The sequence below is a fragment of the Leptodactylus fuscus genome, chromosome 10 (assembly GCF_031893055.1).
Source record: "Leptodactylus fuscus isolate aLepFus1 chromosome 10, aLepFus1.hap2, whole genome shotgun sequence".
In the NCBI taxonomy this organism is placed as follows: domain Eukaryota; kingdom Metazoa; phylum Chordata; class Amphibia; order Anura; family Leptodactylidae; genus Leptodactylus; species Leptodactylus fuscus.
This window is the reverse complement of record NC_134274.1, coordinates 32,854,602-32,872,394: the sequence shown is the minus strand read 5'-3', so window position 1 is coordinate 32,872,394 and position 17,793 is coordinate 32,854,602. Positions and strand designations below refer to the sequence as shown.

The following is a 17,793-nucleotide window of genomic DNA, read 5'->3' as shown; positions in this document are numbered from 1 at the left end:
AAGCATCATTTTTATCAGAAAATTAGACTAATGTCTTGCCCATCTTTCCAAATTTTTACATAATATCATTGACTGTACGATGATTAGCTTAGGGGGCGCTCACAAAAAATAAAATATAAAATACAGACTCCAAACATAACAGACACAAACTGTGTCCATTTTTTTCTGTTATTTTGAATGGACACAAAAGTCCTGAACCCTGTGTTATATCCACTAAAATAACTGACTTGGATGGATTTGGTGAAAACAGACGTTATGGACAAGAGTTCAAATCCTATTGAAATCAATGGGATTTTTAACGGATCTATTAGTGCCCGTTAACATTTTGTAATGGAGGCTAGAAATGGACACTACTAATTACTAACTAACTACTAAAGTGTGACAAGAGGGGGAGGGAGCAAGACAAGAGGCAAAGGGAGTGAGCTCATGCAATGCATCATGGTAGTTGTAGGCCAAGACAGCAGGAAGCTACACCAGGTAAACAAATGCTGAGGATGCCAGGAAATCACAGAGAATCCCAGAACTCACTCAAAACACTGCTAAAAGGTACTTGGGTACTCTTATTAACCCACCAATAGCACAAAGATTTCTTTGCCTGGAAAACCCCTTTAAGAAAAATTCACATGGATAGCATTAATAAAATAAAAATAAATGATCATTTTATTTATTACGTGTGTTGTTTATTAAGAGTGATACAACAGGCAATGACAACAAACCTGCATAGACTTATCAAGACAACCTACAACTTTAGGGAATCCTAAATAATTCATACCCCTTGGTTTAAGCCAAATTGTTTGCACAACTCAATAGACTTTATGATAATACTTAAATGGGTTAACTGGGTAAATAAAACCATGTAAAAGTATACCAGCTTATACTTATACCTTCCAATTGGGAAAGTACACATGAGGGTAAGTGACCACAAGAGAGCATAATAAAGCCCATATGGAAGAAACCAGGAAAAATTAAAAACAGATTAGCAGACAAGTTCGGAGAGGATTCCTTTACTTACTCGCTGACTTTCACAACACGAGGAACATCTGCATCTTCAATTTTTAGGAGGCGAACAGTAAATATAGTGTGACTGTGGGGAACAAGATAGATTGAAAATCATGAAATGAGAAACATTAGGTTACTTTTTTAATATTTGTTTCTATAACCAGCCCGTGTAGAAAACTTTGTTTCCAGTATTACTTATCCACACTGAAGGGACCATTAAGTTAAGGTATTCCAAATGGAATACCAAACGCATTGGCAAGTGGTGTACAGTGAAAGCACACGGACCCCATAGACTATAATGGGGTCCTTGTGCTCTCCGCACAGAACATGACCTGCCTTCAATAGTCTTTCTATAAGCTAATCATGTGATTCCTCCAGTCCCCCATATGGATTCTTTACTGTACAGTTTGAGATATCCCTGTCCCTTACCCCAGCATAGACCACCATGGGTGTGCTCCCTTCTCTATACATTTACATTGTCATGTCCTTTCCTTCCTATCTTAACTCTGATACTATACAACATGTGTGACCTGCCCGCCCTGAACACTTTAGTGCTTTTCCCACTCTCCTGTAAAATATACTGCATTACTCCTTACTTCCTATTTCTAGTTGCGATGGCAACCTTTCAGAACCCTATAATCTTGTTGTAGGGTGGCCTTAGGGGGCGACATCCTTTCTAACCACTTAGACTATTAATCACAGCATCTATTGGGTTAATCATCCAGAAGCTGACTTCTGTCCGACAAATAGTGCCGGGGTGTCAGAAGCTGTATAATACAGCCGGAACCTGGTAACTATATAGCAGGTAACGTTTCTATTGCGGTGTTTAGCTTAATAGTATGGCACAGCGTAACAAGTGGTAAAAGGGATCCTATCATTAAAAAGTAATTTTCTTCAGGAACGGGCTCTTCAGGTGTTTTCTTCCAGCACTGGGGGGGGGGTCAAATTTCTAGGCCTCGGGCAGAGCAGACTGCGCATGCCCACAGGCCACAAGAAAATGGCCACTTACTCACTGTGTAAGTGGCCATTTTCTTTTGGCCGAGGGCATGCACAGTCAGCTCTGCCCGAGACCTAGAAGTTTGACCCCCAGCGCCGGAAGACGACGCGTGAAGAGCCCAATCCTGAAGAAAATGAAGGCTGCGCTGGAGAGTTCTCTCGCAGCATCAGGGACGCCCCCAGTGCTGTGAGATAACTCATTTGCATACTAAAGAAAAACGGGATTTCAACCGAACAGCAGCGTGGAGAAGACATCTAAAGATAGGAGAAGAATAGCCTTTCTTGAGGCTATTCCTACGTGTTAGGGAGAAAAAAAAAAAAAAGCTTTTTAATGACAGGATCACTTTAAGAAATTAACAATTTGAAAAATTCCAGCACAAAAAGGCATCTTTAAACTTAAAATCTATTCCTTGTAAAGAACTCGTGTCCATTTAGCATATCATTTTAAAGTCCAAATGCCTCCATGGATATTCTTACACGCTTGTAAGCCTGACATTTAACAGACCTTCACAACTACTGAAGTAGAAATGTAGAAACGTATTTAGCATTTTCCTCCTTGGCTTGAGTTTTGCTTACCTTCTACTTGAGGAACTATTTAACTTGGTGAATGCAATACTTTGGAACTTTTTTCCCAGAGCAAGAATTCTGCATGCCTCCTTAGCATCTGAAACCTGAATCCATTGGAGATCTGCAAAGATCAGGGGTAAGGGGGGAATTAACAACCATATATTAACAAATATAAGTAAAAGGGGTTTGCTAGACTGAAAAGATTAATAGCCTATCCTAAGGCTGGGTCATCAAAGTTTCAGATCAAACACCCTGACCCATCAGCTGATACACGAGAAAGGAGCAGACAGCGCTGTTCTGTGTAGTGGCCAGACTAGGTACTGCAGATAAGTTTAATGGGGCCTAAGCTGCAGTGACTCAGTTTAGTCACTACACAATGAACAGAGCTGTCTGCTGCCTGCTGCACTCACAGTATAGGTATTGATTAATATTTTTAGACTGGAAACCCCTTTAAACGGGACGCTGAAAAAAATTAAGCATCCTGCAAGATCATACCGTGGATGCCACGGATGATTTAGTTGTAGGGTTGAGCGATCAGTAAAGATCGGATTCTAATCGGCGATCGAGTAAATATCACAATCGTGATCGGAATTCTGAACCGATCTTTTACAACGGGATCGAGATCGGAGGTTATCTCAACATCGCCTCAACCCAAAAAGTGACTTTTCCCATAGAGAAGCACTGACTATGGTTGAGGATCGGAAAAGATCGGATTCTGATCGGTGATCGAGCAAGTTTCACGATCGAGATCGGCTGGAAAATGATCGGAAATCGGATTTTAAAATCGATTTTGAAATCTCAAGATCGGCTCAACCCCGTTTAGCTGCAGAAGATCACACACAACACACACTCACCTTTAACAAAAGAAAATCCTTTGATGTCCTGGGCAAGCTTTAGCGTTTTCCTCTTAAAACACTTGTCACCCGATATGGGATCCAGTAGATCGTAAATACACTCATTGTAGATCTCACAGAAGGAAATCCAGACGGAAAATTTTATAGAAGCATCAACATCTAACTTGAAGTCATCAGATTTTCTTAAACGTTCTTCAAATTCGGAGAGGACTCGCAAAGAGTTTGGGAATCCTCCAGCTGAGGAAGAAAGAAGATTGCTCTTCACAATTCAGGAGAAGAAAAAGGTTCTTGACACACTAGCATACTGAAGGTTTAACAATCAGATACTGAGGACCTGGCCTGTGGATTGCTCATCACTATCCTTTAGTCTTTGGGCAATCCCTTTATATATAAATAAATATTTCAAAAAAAAAAAAAAAAAAAAATTAAAAAAAAAAAGGAGAGGTTGCCCATTCCAAAGGATAAAGGTTAAAAATTCATACTGCTTTTGCATATCCCATGGCACGCTGTAACTAGTGACTGGCCAAAGTGGTCTGTGTCAGGACAGCAGCATACAAGCAAAAAACAGAGAAAGGCAATAGATCGGATTATCTGGGGACTGGTAACGCAAGAATGGCTTTTACTATTTTAACCCATTCTGTGCATTGTTCAAAAGAAAAATTCTTTCAGAAGGAGAAAAAGTCCTGAGACTGTATGCATTACCATCATCATTTAAGAAGTCTGTTGTATCTGCGGAGGTCCTACTGTTGTTACTCCGAATACTACACTGCAGGTCAACCTAAAAAATAAAATATATTTAAAAATACAGCATGTCTTGAATATAACGAATAGGAACTAGAATTTACATACAGATGAAGCGTACCTCCAGTTTCAAAAGAAAAAAAAAATGTATTACAGGGCAAGGTTTTGCATTATTTATGTTTTTCAAATAACTGTATTAAGGGATTTAGTAGATAAAAGGGGTTTTCTGGGCTAAAAATATTGCTGATCCATCCTAATGATAGGTCAGCGATATCAGATCCGTGCGAGTCTAAAATCCAACACCCAAATGGATTAGCTGTTCTCAGCAAAACAGACAGTTCTCTTCTCTGTGTAGTGACCGAACTAAATCCAGCAGCTTAGCTCCCATTCAATAGAATGACGGGGGTTATCTGCAGGACATGGATATGGCCACTCCACAGGGAACAGAATTGCCTGCTTTCTGCTCCTTGAGAACAGCTCATTGGTGGGAATTCTCAGGAGTTAGACCCCACGAATTTGATATTCTATCCTTAGGATAGATCAGCTTTTTTAGGCTGTAAAATCCCTTTAAAGGCCAGGGCCCTACATAGCAGAACCGCTGCGATTTTGACACGGCAAAAACTGCAGAGTTTTACATGAATTGCAAATTGATGGGAATCTGGCGAATCCCATCCACACAATACAGAAAACTGGCATTACCCGCGGCTTTGTCCACGGTCCCCCTCACTCCCTGCGCGATCCACCTCCAGCCCACCCTCCTCAATGCATCTGGTACCCATCCCCCGGAGGCACTCCAGCGCCCATGACCTGCTCCCGCCACTGCTGCCTGAGCGCCTCCCCGGCCCTGCTCCGTGCGACAACAGCCCCCCCCTCCGGTTAAACACACAAGCGCCCCCGCCAATGCCCCCCTACCACAGTTCCCTCGCGGGCCTACCCAACTCAAAAAGGTCATGTCAGGAAGCATGTCAAAGTTGACAAATTCCCAGAAAGTAACCGATACAGAGTCTACACAAATAGAAACTTTAATTTTAGATGTCGGAATTGCGTCTGCAGTTATAACATTCATACAATATACCTCTTTTGTGTGACGCAGGACGCCATTTTTAAATACGTTTTCTGCTCGCACTTGTTCTTTTGTCAGCCTTATGTAGTCTCTACATCTATGAGGTTTAATATCCATCTTTGAATAAACTTTTCCTTCAATAGCATTGAAAAGCATGTCCATCGATCTTGGTAAAATACCGGCATCGTCCTTTGTGCCTACAATTAAAAGACGACAAATTGAAGACTAAAGTGATGAAAAACACAACCATGGTACTGTACATAGCAGTGACAACATCCGCACATCCAAAGGTCCTGGTGCTTGCCTATTGTCAAGTGGGTGGTCTCAAGCAAGAGGGTGTGGGTCCTCAGTGTGTGTCAGAGCTCTCAGGCCCTACTGACCACAACATTGACAGTGCACAGGCACCAAAACTAACTGCACTGACAGCTCAGGAACAGTGAGGGCTAGATCTCGGCGCAGTTTTCATGATCAGCGGAGCTTTCAGTGGTCAGAACCCACCAATCAGATCCTTATCACCTTGGTGGCATATTGTAATCTTGGGACAACTCATTTTTAAGAAACAAGACGTGAACTGGATGATGCATACTTATATAGTAGACATACCGGTGGTGGATCTATTTTCCAATTACATAAAATTTGACTAAAAGCGTACTGGAGCATGTAGAGATGTCCTTGCACGGTGGAGGATACAGTTTGCCGAGGCCACCCTACAACACTTATTCTAATTTTTATGACCCCTCACGATATTCATTGGCGGACCCAAGGCTGCCTCTGTTATATCTCAGGTAGAAGGGTATCTTTGGAAGTGCATATTAAAGGGATTCTACCATTAAAACCTCTTTTTTTTGTGGATAAGACGTCGGAATAGCCTTTAGAAAGGCTATTCGTCTCTTACCTTTAGATGTAATCTCCGCCACACCGTTCCTTAGAAATACCGGTTTTTAACCGGTATGCAAATTAGTTCTCTCACAGCAATGGGGGCGGGCCCCAGCGCTGAAAATGCGATGGGGGCGTCCCCACTGCTGCTCAAGAACACGATCCTGCGACGCCTCTATCTTCAGCTGAATCTTCCCCTGCTCTCTGTCATCTTCCTCCTGCGTCACCTCCGACGCCTGCACAGTTGGCTCTGCCACTGAGACACCAGCAGAGCTGAGTGCGAATGCCGGCCGGCGGCCATTTTTGGGAGGCTGCTCCTGCAGTGAACTACAAAAGCAAGAACGGCCTCCCAAAAATGGCGGCCGGCCGGCATGCGCAGTCGGCTCTACTAGTGTCTCACTGGCAGAGCCAACTGCGCAGGGGTCGGAGGTGACACAGGAGGAAGACAACAGAGAAGGGGAGGATCCAGCCAAAGATAGAGGCGTCGCAGGATCGTATTCTCGAGCAGCAGTGGGGACGCCCCCATCGCATTTTCAGCGCTGGGGCCCGCCCCCATCATTGCCAGAGAACTAATTTACATACTGGTAAAAAACGGTATTTCTAAGGAACGGCGCGGCGGAGATCACATCTATGGCTGCATTCACACGGAGTAAACGCTGGCGTTTTTTGTGTGTTTTTTGCACATAGCGCCGCGTTTACGCCGCGTAGCGTCGCGTTAACGCCGCGTATACGCCGCTTTAACGCCGGGCAACGCCACCGCTAAATAGCGCGGCGTTAACGCGGCGTATACGCCGCGTTAACGCGACGCTACGCGGCACTATGTGCAAAAAACACACAAAAAACGCCAGCGTTTACTCCGTGTGAATGCAGCCTAAAGGTAAGAGATGAATAGCCTTTCTAAAGGCTATTCCGACCTCTTATCCACAAAAAAAAAGAGGTTTTAATGGTAGAATCCCTTTAAGGTTTATGTGCTAAGGCTCCATATGACATATCGAAAAGTAACAGTGCCCTGCACCCCTATTACAAACCGCAAAACCATTGACCAAGGCAGTAAAGTTCATAGATTCTAACAGCAGGGGTTAATAAAAAGTTATCCACCGACACACATAGTAAATAATTGTTGTTGCAGTTTTGACAGTACTTAACAAGCAAGATGTGGTGAGATATATAAAACTACAGCACCTTTCAGTGACATGCTGCCAGAGGTAGCGACGCGGAGTTCAAGGCTCCCATTAACAGCCCTCTGTTGGATCATTTAGAAGGCCGATCGGACGGTTTGTAGTTGAGCTCCTCAAAGACGGCTTTTAAATAAGTTCAGGAGCGATGTCTTACTTTACAACTCGGCTTGAAGATGAATTACCTTGTTTGATCTAACAAGCTACACCACAGTATAAAAAAAAATTGCCAGATCTACTTCCAAAATATAAGTAAGGAGATAAAGAACGGGCTTAACGGAATCAAGGCGAAAAAGAGACGGCTTACAGAGTAACCCAAGCTCAGTCACTGAAGTATACATATATACTGGCTTAGTGACAGCGCAGGAAGCTTAAAAAGTATCAAAACAGAGCGATGCTTAAAAACTGCTGTATGGTGGGAGATCCTTATCCTGAGGCCGGGTTCACCCGGGGACATTCAGTACGGCCGAGCGATGGAGCAATCTGTGTGATTTGTTGCTGCAGCTTTGTTTGTTTCGCTTTCATAAATCGAAACTAGAAATATCTACAGAGCTGTTTTCTACTTAGAACAGGTAGAAATGTATGAGCACTAATGGTCCAATAACAGATGTCCCCAAAAATAAGGAGAGGGGCTGTAGAGTCGTAACGTCCAACCACTGACCCCTACATTTTTACACAGAGGGACTCCTTCATACACAGCTGACAATCAGGATCAGTTATAAGTCATTAAAATGCAGTGATTGAATTCCAATGAAAGTATTTAAAGGGGTTCAGACCAATATTGGCAAACAAATGTACAATTAAAAGATATACAACTTTCCAATATACTTTCTGTATCAATTCCTCACGGTTTTCTAGATTTCGGCTTGTCGCCATTCATTCTGTGACTTCTAGAGGATAAAACTGACCATGGTCATGTGATTTACGGTCCATAGTCATGTGATGGACAGAGGTGCACAGCGGATTACCAGGCAGATGACTGATTATTGTGCTGTGTAACGAGCGGCACCTGTCAGAATGACGCTAGGTTCACACCTGCGTTCTGGTCTCCGTTCTGTGGTTTCCGTCTTCTGCATGCAAGACGACGGAAAGCACAGACCGGTATGCTCTCCGCCGCGAAACCGTTTTTTTTAATCCGGACACAGAGTACTGCATGTCCGACTGTGTCCGGATTAAAAAACCCGGTTTCGCGGCGGAGAGCATAAAACGCTCACCGCCGCTCACGGCTGGACAGCTTTCTCACCCATTCAAATGAATGGGTGAGAAAGAATCCTGCAGGTTTCCGTCTCCTGCCTCTGTTTTATGCAAGAAACGGAAACCTGCAGAACGGAGACCGGGCGCAGATGTGAACAAGCCCTAAATGACAGCAAGCAGAGATCTAGAGAACTGGGAGGAATTGATACAGAAAGTACATTAGAAAATTGTATATCTTTTTATTGTACATTTGTTTGTCAGTATTGGTCTGAAATTGGCCAACCCCTTTAAGTAAGCAGCCATGTATACAATGTTAAAACACAATAAAATCAGGGGCAACTTGGTGGCTCAGTGGTTAGCACTGCAGCCTTGCAGAGCTGGATTCCTGGGCTGGAATCCTGCCAGGAACAACATCTGCAAGGAGTTTGTATGTTCTCCTGTGTTTGTGTGGATCCCCTCCCATTCTACAAGGACATACAGATAGGAGGAAAAAAAATGTACATTGTGATCCCTATGGGGCTCACAATCTACATTTAAAATAAATAAAATAAATAAAGCATTAAAAATAAAAAGTCAGTAGCTCTATCTCCCCCTTCCCGATTCTGACTGCACCTCAACAGCCCGCCTCCACAAGGAGAAGTAGCAGATCATACATATCAACACTATTCACATGGGGCAGGGAGGACAATTATGTGGCCACCATTCTCCTGATCAGTGGGGTCCCAGCAGTTTGACCACTGGCGATCAGACAAGAGTACAAGTGTGTATAGTGAGCAAAGTCTTTTTAAAGGGGACCCTTCATGTCCTCATCGATGTGCGGTATTATATACTGCTAGAAAACAGACAGTACGCTGAACTCAGTGCACCATCAGCTCTCCCAGTATGTGCTTCGGTGCTGGACATATCGGCACGGTTAACTTCAGCACCAGAATCTCGCCACTGTCAGAAAGGTAGGCCTTACAGTCTGTCATGGCTGGGCTGCGACAAACAACCCCATAGACCTGTTCTGTCAGAGGAGGGCATTCCTTACTGCCCAGCGTTGGCACTAGACTATAAGAGGCCCACCTGTCTGACTGTGGGGATATATCGGTGCCAAAATTAACAGCACCGAGGTACAAACTGGGAAAGCTGACTGTTAGTTGTCTAACAGTATATTATATAGTACATCAATGAGGATGTGAAAGGTCCTATGTAAAAGCAAAAGTTACAAAAGAGTGGGTTAGCGATAAACATCTACACGACATCCACACAGTTCAGACTATGTAAACCTCAGCATCAGGTTTGTGAAGTTGGGAGACGAATCACTGGCTCAGACTCGTGCTATGACCTCATCAATGGTCAGTCAGAAGTTGTGAAGCTCCTCCTAATCATATTACCGTAATAATTGTATAATATTATTAAAAATAATCACATTTTCAAGTCTAACCTTTTACAACACAGTCTCCACAGCCTCAGTTTTCACAGCCTATAGGATTGTGGCGATTCCCTTTTTTCCAGAGATATATCAATGGACAATAGAAGAAGATAATTGGCCTATTCTGAATAAGACTTATTTGACACTGTGTTCTCCACAAAAATGGACTTTCAAGCTCAGTAAAGTCTATGGATTGGGAAGGGGGAAAGGATGATAGATCTATTGGAGGGGGGGGCAGAGGACCCTCACTAGAGGCTGCAGCACAGTCTGTGTGTATTTGCCCAAGTCAAAGGGTTGGATTTACACCTACACTGATCAGGACTTCTCTATAGTGTCCTCCATGCTGCTGGCCCTTCTTAGTGTTAGCTACAACCAGGTTCTCCTCTTGTGTGTGCAGGTTATGTGAGACATCACCACAACTAGTCACCCCTGGGTCTGGGACAACTCACAGTTAGAGAGTCAGCAGAGGGAGGGGTTTCTACTTTAACCCCCTTTGTGATATCTCTATGCCATGATAGGATAATTTATTTATTTTTTTAATATAGATTGTGAGCCTCATATAGGGATCACATTGTAAATTTTCCCTATCGGTATTGTCTTTGTAGAATGGGAGGAAATCCACACAAACACAGGGAGAACATACAAACTTGCAGATGTTGTTCCTGGCGGGATTCGAACCCAGGACTCCAGCGCTTCAAGGCTACAGTGCTAACCACCGAGCCACCGTGTTGCCCAGGATAATTGGAACATGGGATGTCCTGATGAGAATACTCCTGTTGCTCTTTGGTAGCCAGAGATAAAATTGTGACAGCAAAGCAATAACACACAAGATACAATAATGTACAATGTATAAAGAATAGGCTAAATATTTTCAAACCCATTTTCCATGTTAATATACACTAAACTGGAGATGAAAATACAGTCATTTACACATCTATGCCAATGCATCCTACACAAAAATGTTTCTGTGGAGACAGGGCACCACCATGAGGTTATAATGGTGAACAATATACAAATTGTAATATGAACACTCTCATACACCTAACAGGTAGGTACACATCTGTCGATTTTAATTTATACTCCTATAGCTCATTAAAATGGTTTTTAATTGTCCCAATTTAAGGATTCTCTATTCTTTGAGCAAATAGACGTAATATATAGACAAAAACCTGTGATTTGTCTCATAGACTTTGTATTTTGTCAAGACTTGCTGTCGGTAAAGGAGAACATTTGCCGACGAGCAGGAGCAGCAAACTCTTATATACCAGATTCTGCGCTCAGACAAGAAGCAAGTGTCCTATCCAGGAAACGATCAGGTAGCTAAATAGATCAGCGGCACAAATATCTATTGTAGTTTGCTACAATGTATCAGTCGGAAAATTGGATTATTTATCTTGTCTAGATACAACTGTATCCACTTCTCAGGTGTATAGGCATTGGCAGTCTCTGTGTAAATTTGCTTCCACCTGTCATCTAGTTCATGACTCCCATAGAAATCCCAAGGGGGTTCCTTATGACAGACATTCTCATCTGTAACTAAAAGATCAAGCACCATGACAGGTTCCCTTTAAAGAGGACCTTTCACCACCCCAAGGCTGTGCAGTTTTCTGCACCATGTTATAGGCGCTTCTGCAGAGCTTAATTAACATACAGGGCGCCAAAAATAACGGGGTTCAGAACTCCACAACGAGGGGGGCTAGAGACAAAATTCAAAGTACCCCAGAGTCTGTGCAGCAGCGCCTATAACATGGTGCAGAACCTGCACAGCCTTGGGGTGGTGAAAGGTTCTCTTTAATTTAGTACTCTGAAACCGTAACCTATAACTTACATTTTCTGTTCCTTGGACCTTACCTTGGAATGTAAAAGTTTTCCCAGCATTAGTCACACCATATGTAAAAATCAGTCGACTCTGCCCTTTCATAAAATCGATCACTTGTTTCTTTACAGTGCCCTCAAAAAACTGACTTTGCGTTGTTTCGGGACCAAACACCTGTTTCAAAAGGACACGGTAACAATTATTTTCCATAGACCAGGACAGATTCCTACGTTTTAGACCAATAGTCCAGAGCAAGGTTCTTACATGAGTAAAGGTGAACTTCTGAGCCATTGAACTACCGCCTCGGTCACTCTGTCGGGAAGACTGCGAGCTAAGAGGAGCCTTGAGCAGCACACTGCAGGGGTCAGGAATACTGACACAATCCTGGAAAATGGAGCACATTATTAACCATTCAATGCAATAGAACAAGGTGCGTACAAACTACGTCATACTTACCTGGGACTCTTTTTGCTCAACCTCAGATCCAGTAAAAGGTCGTACGCGAAGGTAAACCTGCATAGGCTCTTTAGCATCCAGTGAGCTTGTCTGGAAGTAAAGAATATACAAAGTGTCACAAACCTTTATTATCAAGTACAGACATATAGCAGAATGATGGGGTAAGATCTCTATACTCCGATCACAACTAAATCATAAGTTGTCACCAGTGTCATATTGTCCTCACAGGGCAAAGGCTCAATTCAGGGCTCTTTAACCCTTAAGTACTATCATGGTGTCTATCATAATGATATGTATGATAGACACCATGATAGTACTTAAGGGTTAATTTTACTACGGCCCCCCAGACAAAACTGTTCTGTTAAGAGACCGAGTCGAAAGGGTTTTCTACTATCATCATAATTTTACAAAGATAAAATAATAAAATAAAAAATGAATAAGACATTTGTACAAGATGAAAAATTCAGCTTCAGGAATTTTTCCACTTGACCAAATTCCACTGAGGAATTTCAATATTCGGCAGCAGCCGGGGAGAATTTTTCTGCCTCCCATTCATTTCAAAGGGAGTTCTCAGGTGGAATCTGTTTGAAGATCGAGCAAGATGCTTGTTTTTTCTGCTCACTTACAGGACGCAGCAGTCACAAAGCAACTGCTGGGGGGACCGAAGGAACTTATGCACTAGATCGCCGGTGGAATTAAAGGGATGAGTAACTGGAGTATTACTGAGAGAAGACAAAACATTCTAGGACGGATTGTATACTGTGGCCATATCTATTTATCTGCTTTTTATTTTTTGCCCAATCCCCAGAGAACCCCTTTAATGATGCGACCTTAGCAGAGTGAAAGAAACTATTCCCAAACGTTAGGGGACATATGAAAGAAGTTTCCAGCCCGCCTCACAGAAGCTTGATATACAAGTAGGCAAAGCTTCTATATTTATTGTTCAGAGCGATATTTTGGCTCAGATGTGTTTTTATTCGTGCAAGCACATTTGCACAGCTGTAACCAGTTTGACTTCCCTATTGTAACTGAATAGTCACGTTGCTGTATACTGGAGACGCTAGTTAATTGGAAGATCTACGCTCCTGGCCTTACCTGTGCAGAATCACATACGGTGTCTTCCAGCAATAAAAACTGTTCCGATAGATTTGTCCTGATGTCATCGATCTCTTGCGGTTCATCTCTTTCTGGATAGGTTATTCCCACTCCAAGATAGGAGGGTCTAGGAGCGGGGCGACTATCTTCAGATGGGTTCATGGTTACTAAAAAGACCACAAAAAAAAGTGTTATATACATGTTGCAAATAGAGCTATATAAAATCGGACACGTGACAGTAAAGCTATGAGCGGAACATCATAGACCCACACAACGTGGACCTACAATACAGCCATGTGCATTGGCTGTGTTTAAATCGAGACCTTGTAGTGCAATCCTCCAATGTCATCAAACTGCTGTGTGTTTATGTGTGTATGTATATATATATATAGATATAGATATCTATATCTATCTATAGATATATATCTACACAATCCAAAGGAAGACCTCAGACAACGTCTTTGGACTGAAGCTGTCACATCTAGAAGCCGTTGTTCCAGCCTTATAGCCCAGGGTCTATGCACATGTATGCACCCTGGGAAGGTGCTGCGGGAAACACCACAGCAGCAACGCATCACAGTTTTTCCCGCAGCGCTTTTCACAGAAGGGCCGCAGAGGTTTCTTCTGTGGATTTTCAGCTTCAATTATACCTATAGGGAAACTGCCGCCATTTCTGTAGGTATAATTGACATGCTGCATGCATTTCCAATACCCCAAGGATTTTGGAAATCGCAGCAAGTCCACAGCATCTATATTTCTGTAGTGTGTGGGTCGGATTCACCAGAATCCCATCTACCTTGCAGTGACTATAAAACGCCACGTTTTTTTTTCATGGAACTTCTGCCACAGCGTTTAAGCCACTTGGAATCCAGGCCTAAAAGTCTTGGTGTTGCATGCAATAGAAGCATCCAGTTGGATGAGTTTCTGATGTATGTGTCAAACTGATGACCTAAATGTAATAATAGTCATAAATTACAGTCACAACATGTTTGTTAAAGGATTTGTTCACCAGGTTAACAGAAATTGGTGGCCTATCCTTAGCCACTTGCACAGAAGCAGAGTCCTATAGAATGATTCAGGTGACCCTTATAAATTGGCACCTACATTACCGAGATATCGCTGTTTAATATCTATGCAAATCAGCATAGATATTATTGGAGCAAAGTTACCAAAGTCATTTGCATAACGATAAATTAATTAGCAATATCTCAGTAATGGAGGATCCAATCACCGTCACTGCTGTGCTTGTATACAGAGTGACTGCAGCAGGGATGTCACATTGATGGGACTGCAGGAGACAGACAACTCTCAGCTGAGACCTGGAACTGCCTGCAGTGGTCCAGTCTACATGACGTCACTGCTAGAACACAATGGCGGTGTGTTATTATTCCAGTCCTTCCTGCTCGTACATTTATTTTAGTGATCCCAAACATTTTCACAGCGTGCAGATAAGATTTTGCTCCTACTGGAAAGACTCCACCTATTCTACCTGCACCCTGTAGCGGAGGTGAGACGCCCACAACATATCTACTAACACATGATAAATATAACACTTACACGCCCCTGTTACGCAGATCTCTAATTCTTTATTAAACCTACATGAACATTTTTCAGTTTTACCAATTTACTCTAGGTTCACACCCGTGCCCAGTTTCCGTTCTTCGGATCTGTTTGGGGACTTAAAAAACGGAAACCCAATCTGCATAAAGATGTCCATGAACACATATGGTTTTATATACCACTAGAAAGTAGACAGTGCGCGGAATTCAGCGCTGTCGGCTTTCCCGTGATGTGTCCCAGGGCTGGAGGTATCGGTACCGTTATAACGGCACTGATCTCTGTCAACTGATGACGCTAAGCTGTGAAGAACACCCCACAGTATTCGTCTATGGACCAGTACAGTCAGGGGGTGCGCACCTCACAGCCCAGCTAGACGGCCAGGGACACCCTTCTGACAGTGGGCAGAGATCGGTAACGGCACCGGGGATACATAATGGGAATGCCAACAGCCTGCTCAATTCAGCGCATTGTTGGCTTTTTAGCGATATTTAAAACCGCATGTGCCTGAGGTCTCTTTAACAAGCAGTTCCCTGCGGACCCTATAAACCAGGGGTAGGGAACCTTTGGCTCTCCAGCTGCTGTGAAACTACAACTCCCAGCAATGCTCCATTCACTTCCATGGGAGTTCCCAGAACAGCAGAGCCAGTATGCATGCTGGGAGTTGTAGTTTTGCAACAGCTGGAGAGCCGTACGTTCCCTACTCCTGCTATAAACTAAAGCGGTGCTTGCAGGACTTTACTCTCTGCATTTTTCAAGCAGAATGGGACGAGAATCCTCAAACAGAATCCGGGCGCAGGTGTGAACCTAGCCTTAGAATAACAGAAGAAAAATCTGAGCTATTTGTAGAAGGAAACACCCTGGTGGTGACTGGCACTGGAATGCACTGCAAGAGATCCACACTACATATGGCAGCCCAGGCTGCAGGGGCCACAGGATGGATAGGATAGGAGATAGATAGATAGATGATAGATGATAGATAGATAGATAGATAGATAGATAGATAGATAGATAGATAGATAGATAGAAGCCCTGTGATAGGTTTTGCCCCCTAACAGGCACCCAGCAACGAAGAAGTTAAACGCTATGACCTGCACATACTATAAATACTGCCCCGAGAACTAAGTAGCCGCCCGGGCTGCAGACATGCCGGGTGTACACTTACGGGTGAGCTGTGGCACTTTCGGGTCACTATACTCCGCACATCCCCGGGGTCTCCGGGCCGCACTCACTACTTGCAGATTTCGGAGCCGCCGTCCTGTTTCAAATTTGTCCAATCCGCAGCCGCCAACCGAACTGCATGATGGGAATAGGCGCGACGAAACCTGACGGAACCAAGCACTAGAGGCAAAACTGTTCTAAAGTAGTATGAGTAGTATGTCTTCAGAGCAGCCGCCATTTTGTTGAAGGTTCTTTTCTTTTTTGGACTTTTTCTTTTTTAAGTGCTTACTATAATCATATTACGTTTATTGTATTTCGAAGTGGATGAGTGAGAGGTTATAGCCAGGCATTATCTAGGGTTACCACCTTTATCACCAAAAAATACCATCCAAGGTAGGTGGCTCAACACAGGTTTTCTGTGGAAAATAATATTTTGGCAACAATTGCATCACAGCTGACAACCCCCTGCTCCACCAATTCATGATTCAACTGTATGTGAATCCTGTGGGTACAGATACAGTTGAAATTGGGGCATGTTCATTGTTTTGCAGGAGAGCGAGACAGCACCCGAGATTCTGTAGGTTTGGGAGTCCTGCATACCTCCCAACTTTCCGAGGTCAGAAAGAGGGACAAAATGTGCAGCGCCAAATTTAGCTCCACCTACTTGTAAATTGACTTCACCCATTCCCATCCATTTTTCTTTGTGCTCCCCACACAGTATAAGGCTCCTCCAGTCACCCTAATATTATATGCCCCCACATTATAATGTTCTCCTCAGATTGACCCCACAGTATAGAGTCCTGGTGCAGCCACAGTTTAATGTACCCCTCCAGCTTCCCCAGCTTAATGTCCTCCTCCAGTCGTCCCCATTTTATTGTCCTCCAGCTACTCCCCCCCCCCCAAGTTGCCCTTAGTTTAATGCCCCTCCATCTGCCCCTAGTTTAATGTCCCTCTTTGCATGCAGTTTAATGTTCCTCATATGCCCCCCCCCCCCCCCCCCCCCAGTTTGCCCCCTCCCCGTCTGCCCCTCCTCATCTCCACTCGCTCCCCTGCTGAGCAGTCTCTTGTCCCGGGAGCCATAGGTGCAATGTGATTGAGGTCATCACTTCGTGCCCACAGCTCCCAAAGCCAGAGCACGCGTGGGCACAGTGGTGAGGCAGGGGCTGTCCGCTCCTGCTTCACCACTGTATTCAACTCATCTGCGTCCTCTCCGGACGCAGATGAGTTGAGTCCGGGACATACCTCCCACCGGCTGGGACCGCGCGACACGACCCACAATCCTGGACTGTGGGGTACTGAGGGGGCCTTTACACGTAACTACTGATGGAGGCTCCAAACAAAGCCTAAGGGTGCATTCACACTGAGTAAACGCTAGCTTATTCTGAACGTAAAACACGTTCAGAATAAGCGGCGTCTAAAGCAGCTCCATTCATTTCTATGGGAGCGGGGATACGAGCGCTCCCCATAGAAATTAATGGGCTGCTTCTTTCACTCCGTGCAGTCCCATTGAAGTGAATGGGGAGTGCCGGCATATACGGCAAGCTCTGCTCATGCCGGAGCGTACACGCCGGCACTCCCCATTCACTTCAATGGGACTGCACGGAGTGAAAGAAGCAGCCCATTCATTTCTATGGGGAGCGCTCGTATCCCCGCTCCCATAGAAATGAATGGAGCTGCTTTAGACGCCGCTTATTCTGAACGTGTTTTACGTTCAGAATAAGCTAGCGTTTACTCAGTGTGAATTCACCCTTACTTTGTTAATATTTATTAGTGATCACTACATTGCGGGTACTTGGTTGTGTCTTTTTCTCACTAGGGGGTATTCATCT

The 17,793-nt window shown here is 43.9% G+C and overlaps 1 protein-coding gene across 1 annotated transcript in view; it reads right to left on the bottom strand.

Moving 5' to 3' along the window:
* Nucleotides 1-16,055, bottom strand: part of KIF20B (kinesin family member 20B) — a 103,902-nt gene extending 87,847 nt beyond the window's left edge. Inside the window, exons 1-10 of the mRNA XM_075257676.1 lie at nucleotides 15,969-16,055; nucleotides 13,247-13,413; nucleotides 12,152-12,241; nucleotides 11,960-12,079; nucleotides 11,731-11,869; nucleotides 5,233-5,417; nucleotides 4,119-4,194; nucleotides 3,417-3,647; nucleotides 2,572-2,683; nucleotides 1,013-1,084 (exon numbers count right to left, since the gene is read on the bottom strand). Of these exons, the coding sequence (XP_075113777.1) occupies nucleotides 1,013-1,084; nucleotides 2,572-2,683; nucleotides 3,417-3,647; nucleotides 4,119-4,194; nucleotides 5,233-5,417; nucleotides 11,731-11,869; nucleotides 11,960-12,079; nucleotides 12,152-12,241; nucleotides 13,247-13,408 (1,187 nt within the window). The 5' untranslated portion in view covers nucleotides 13,409-13,413; nucleotides 15,969-16,055. The remainder of the gene's footprint in view (nucleotides 1-1,012; nucleotides 1,085-2,571; nucleotides 2,684-3,416; nucleotides 3,648-4,118; nucleotides 4,195-5,232; nucleotides 5,418-11,730; nucleotides 11,870-11,959; nucleotides 12,080-12,151; nucleotides 12,242-13,246; nucleotides 13,414-15,968) is intronic.
* Nucleotides 16,056-17,793: the final 1,738 nt, after the last annotated feature.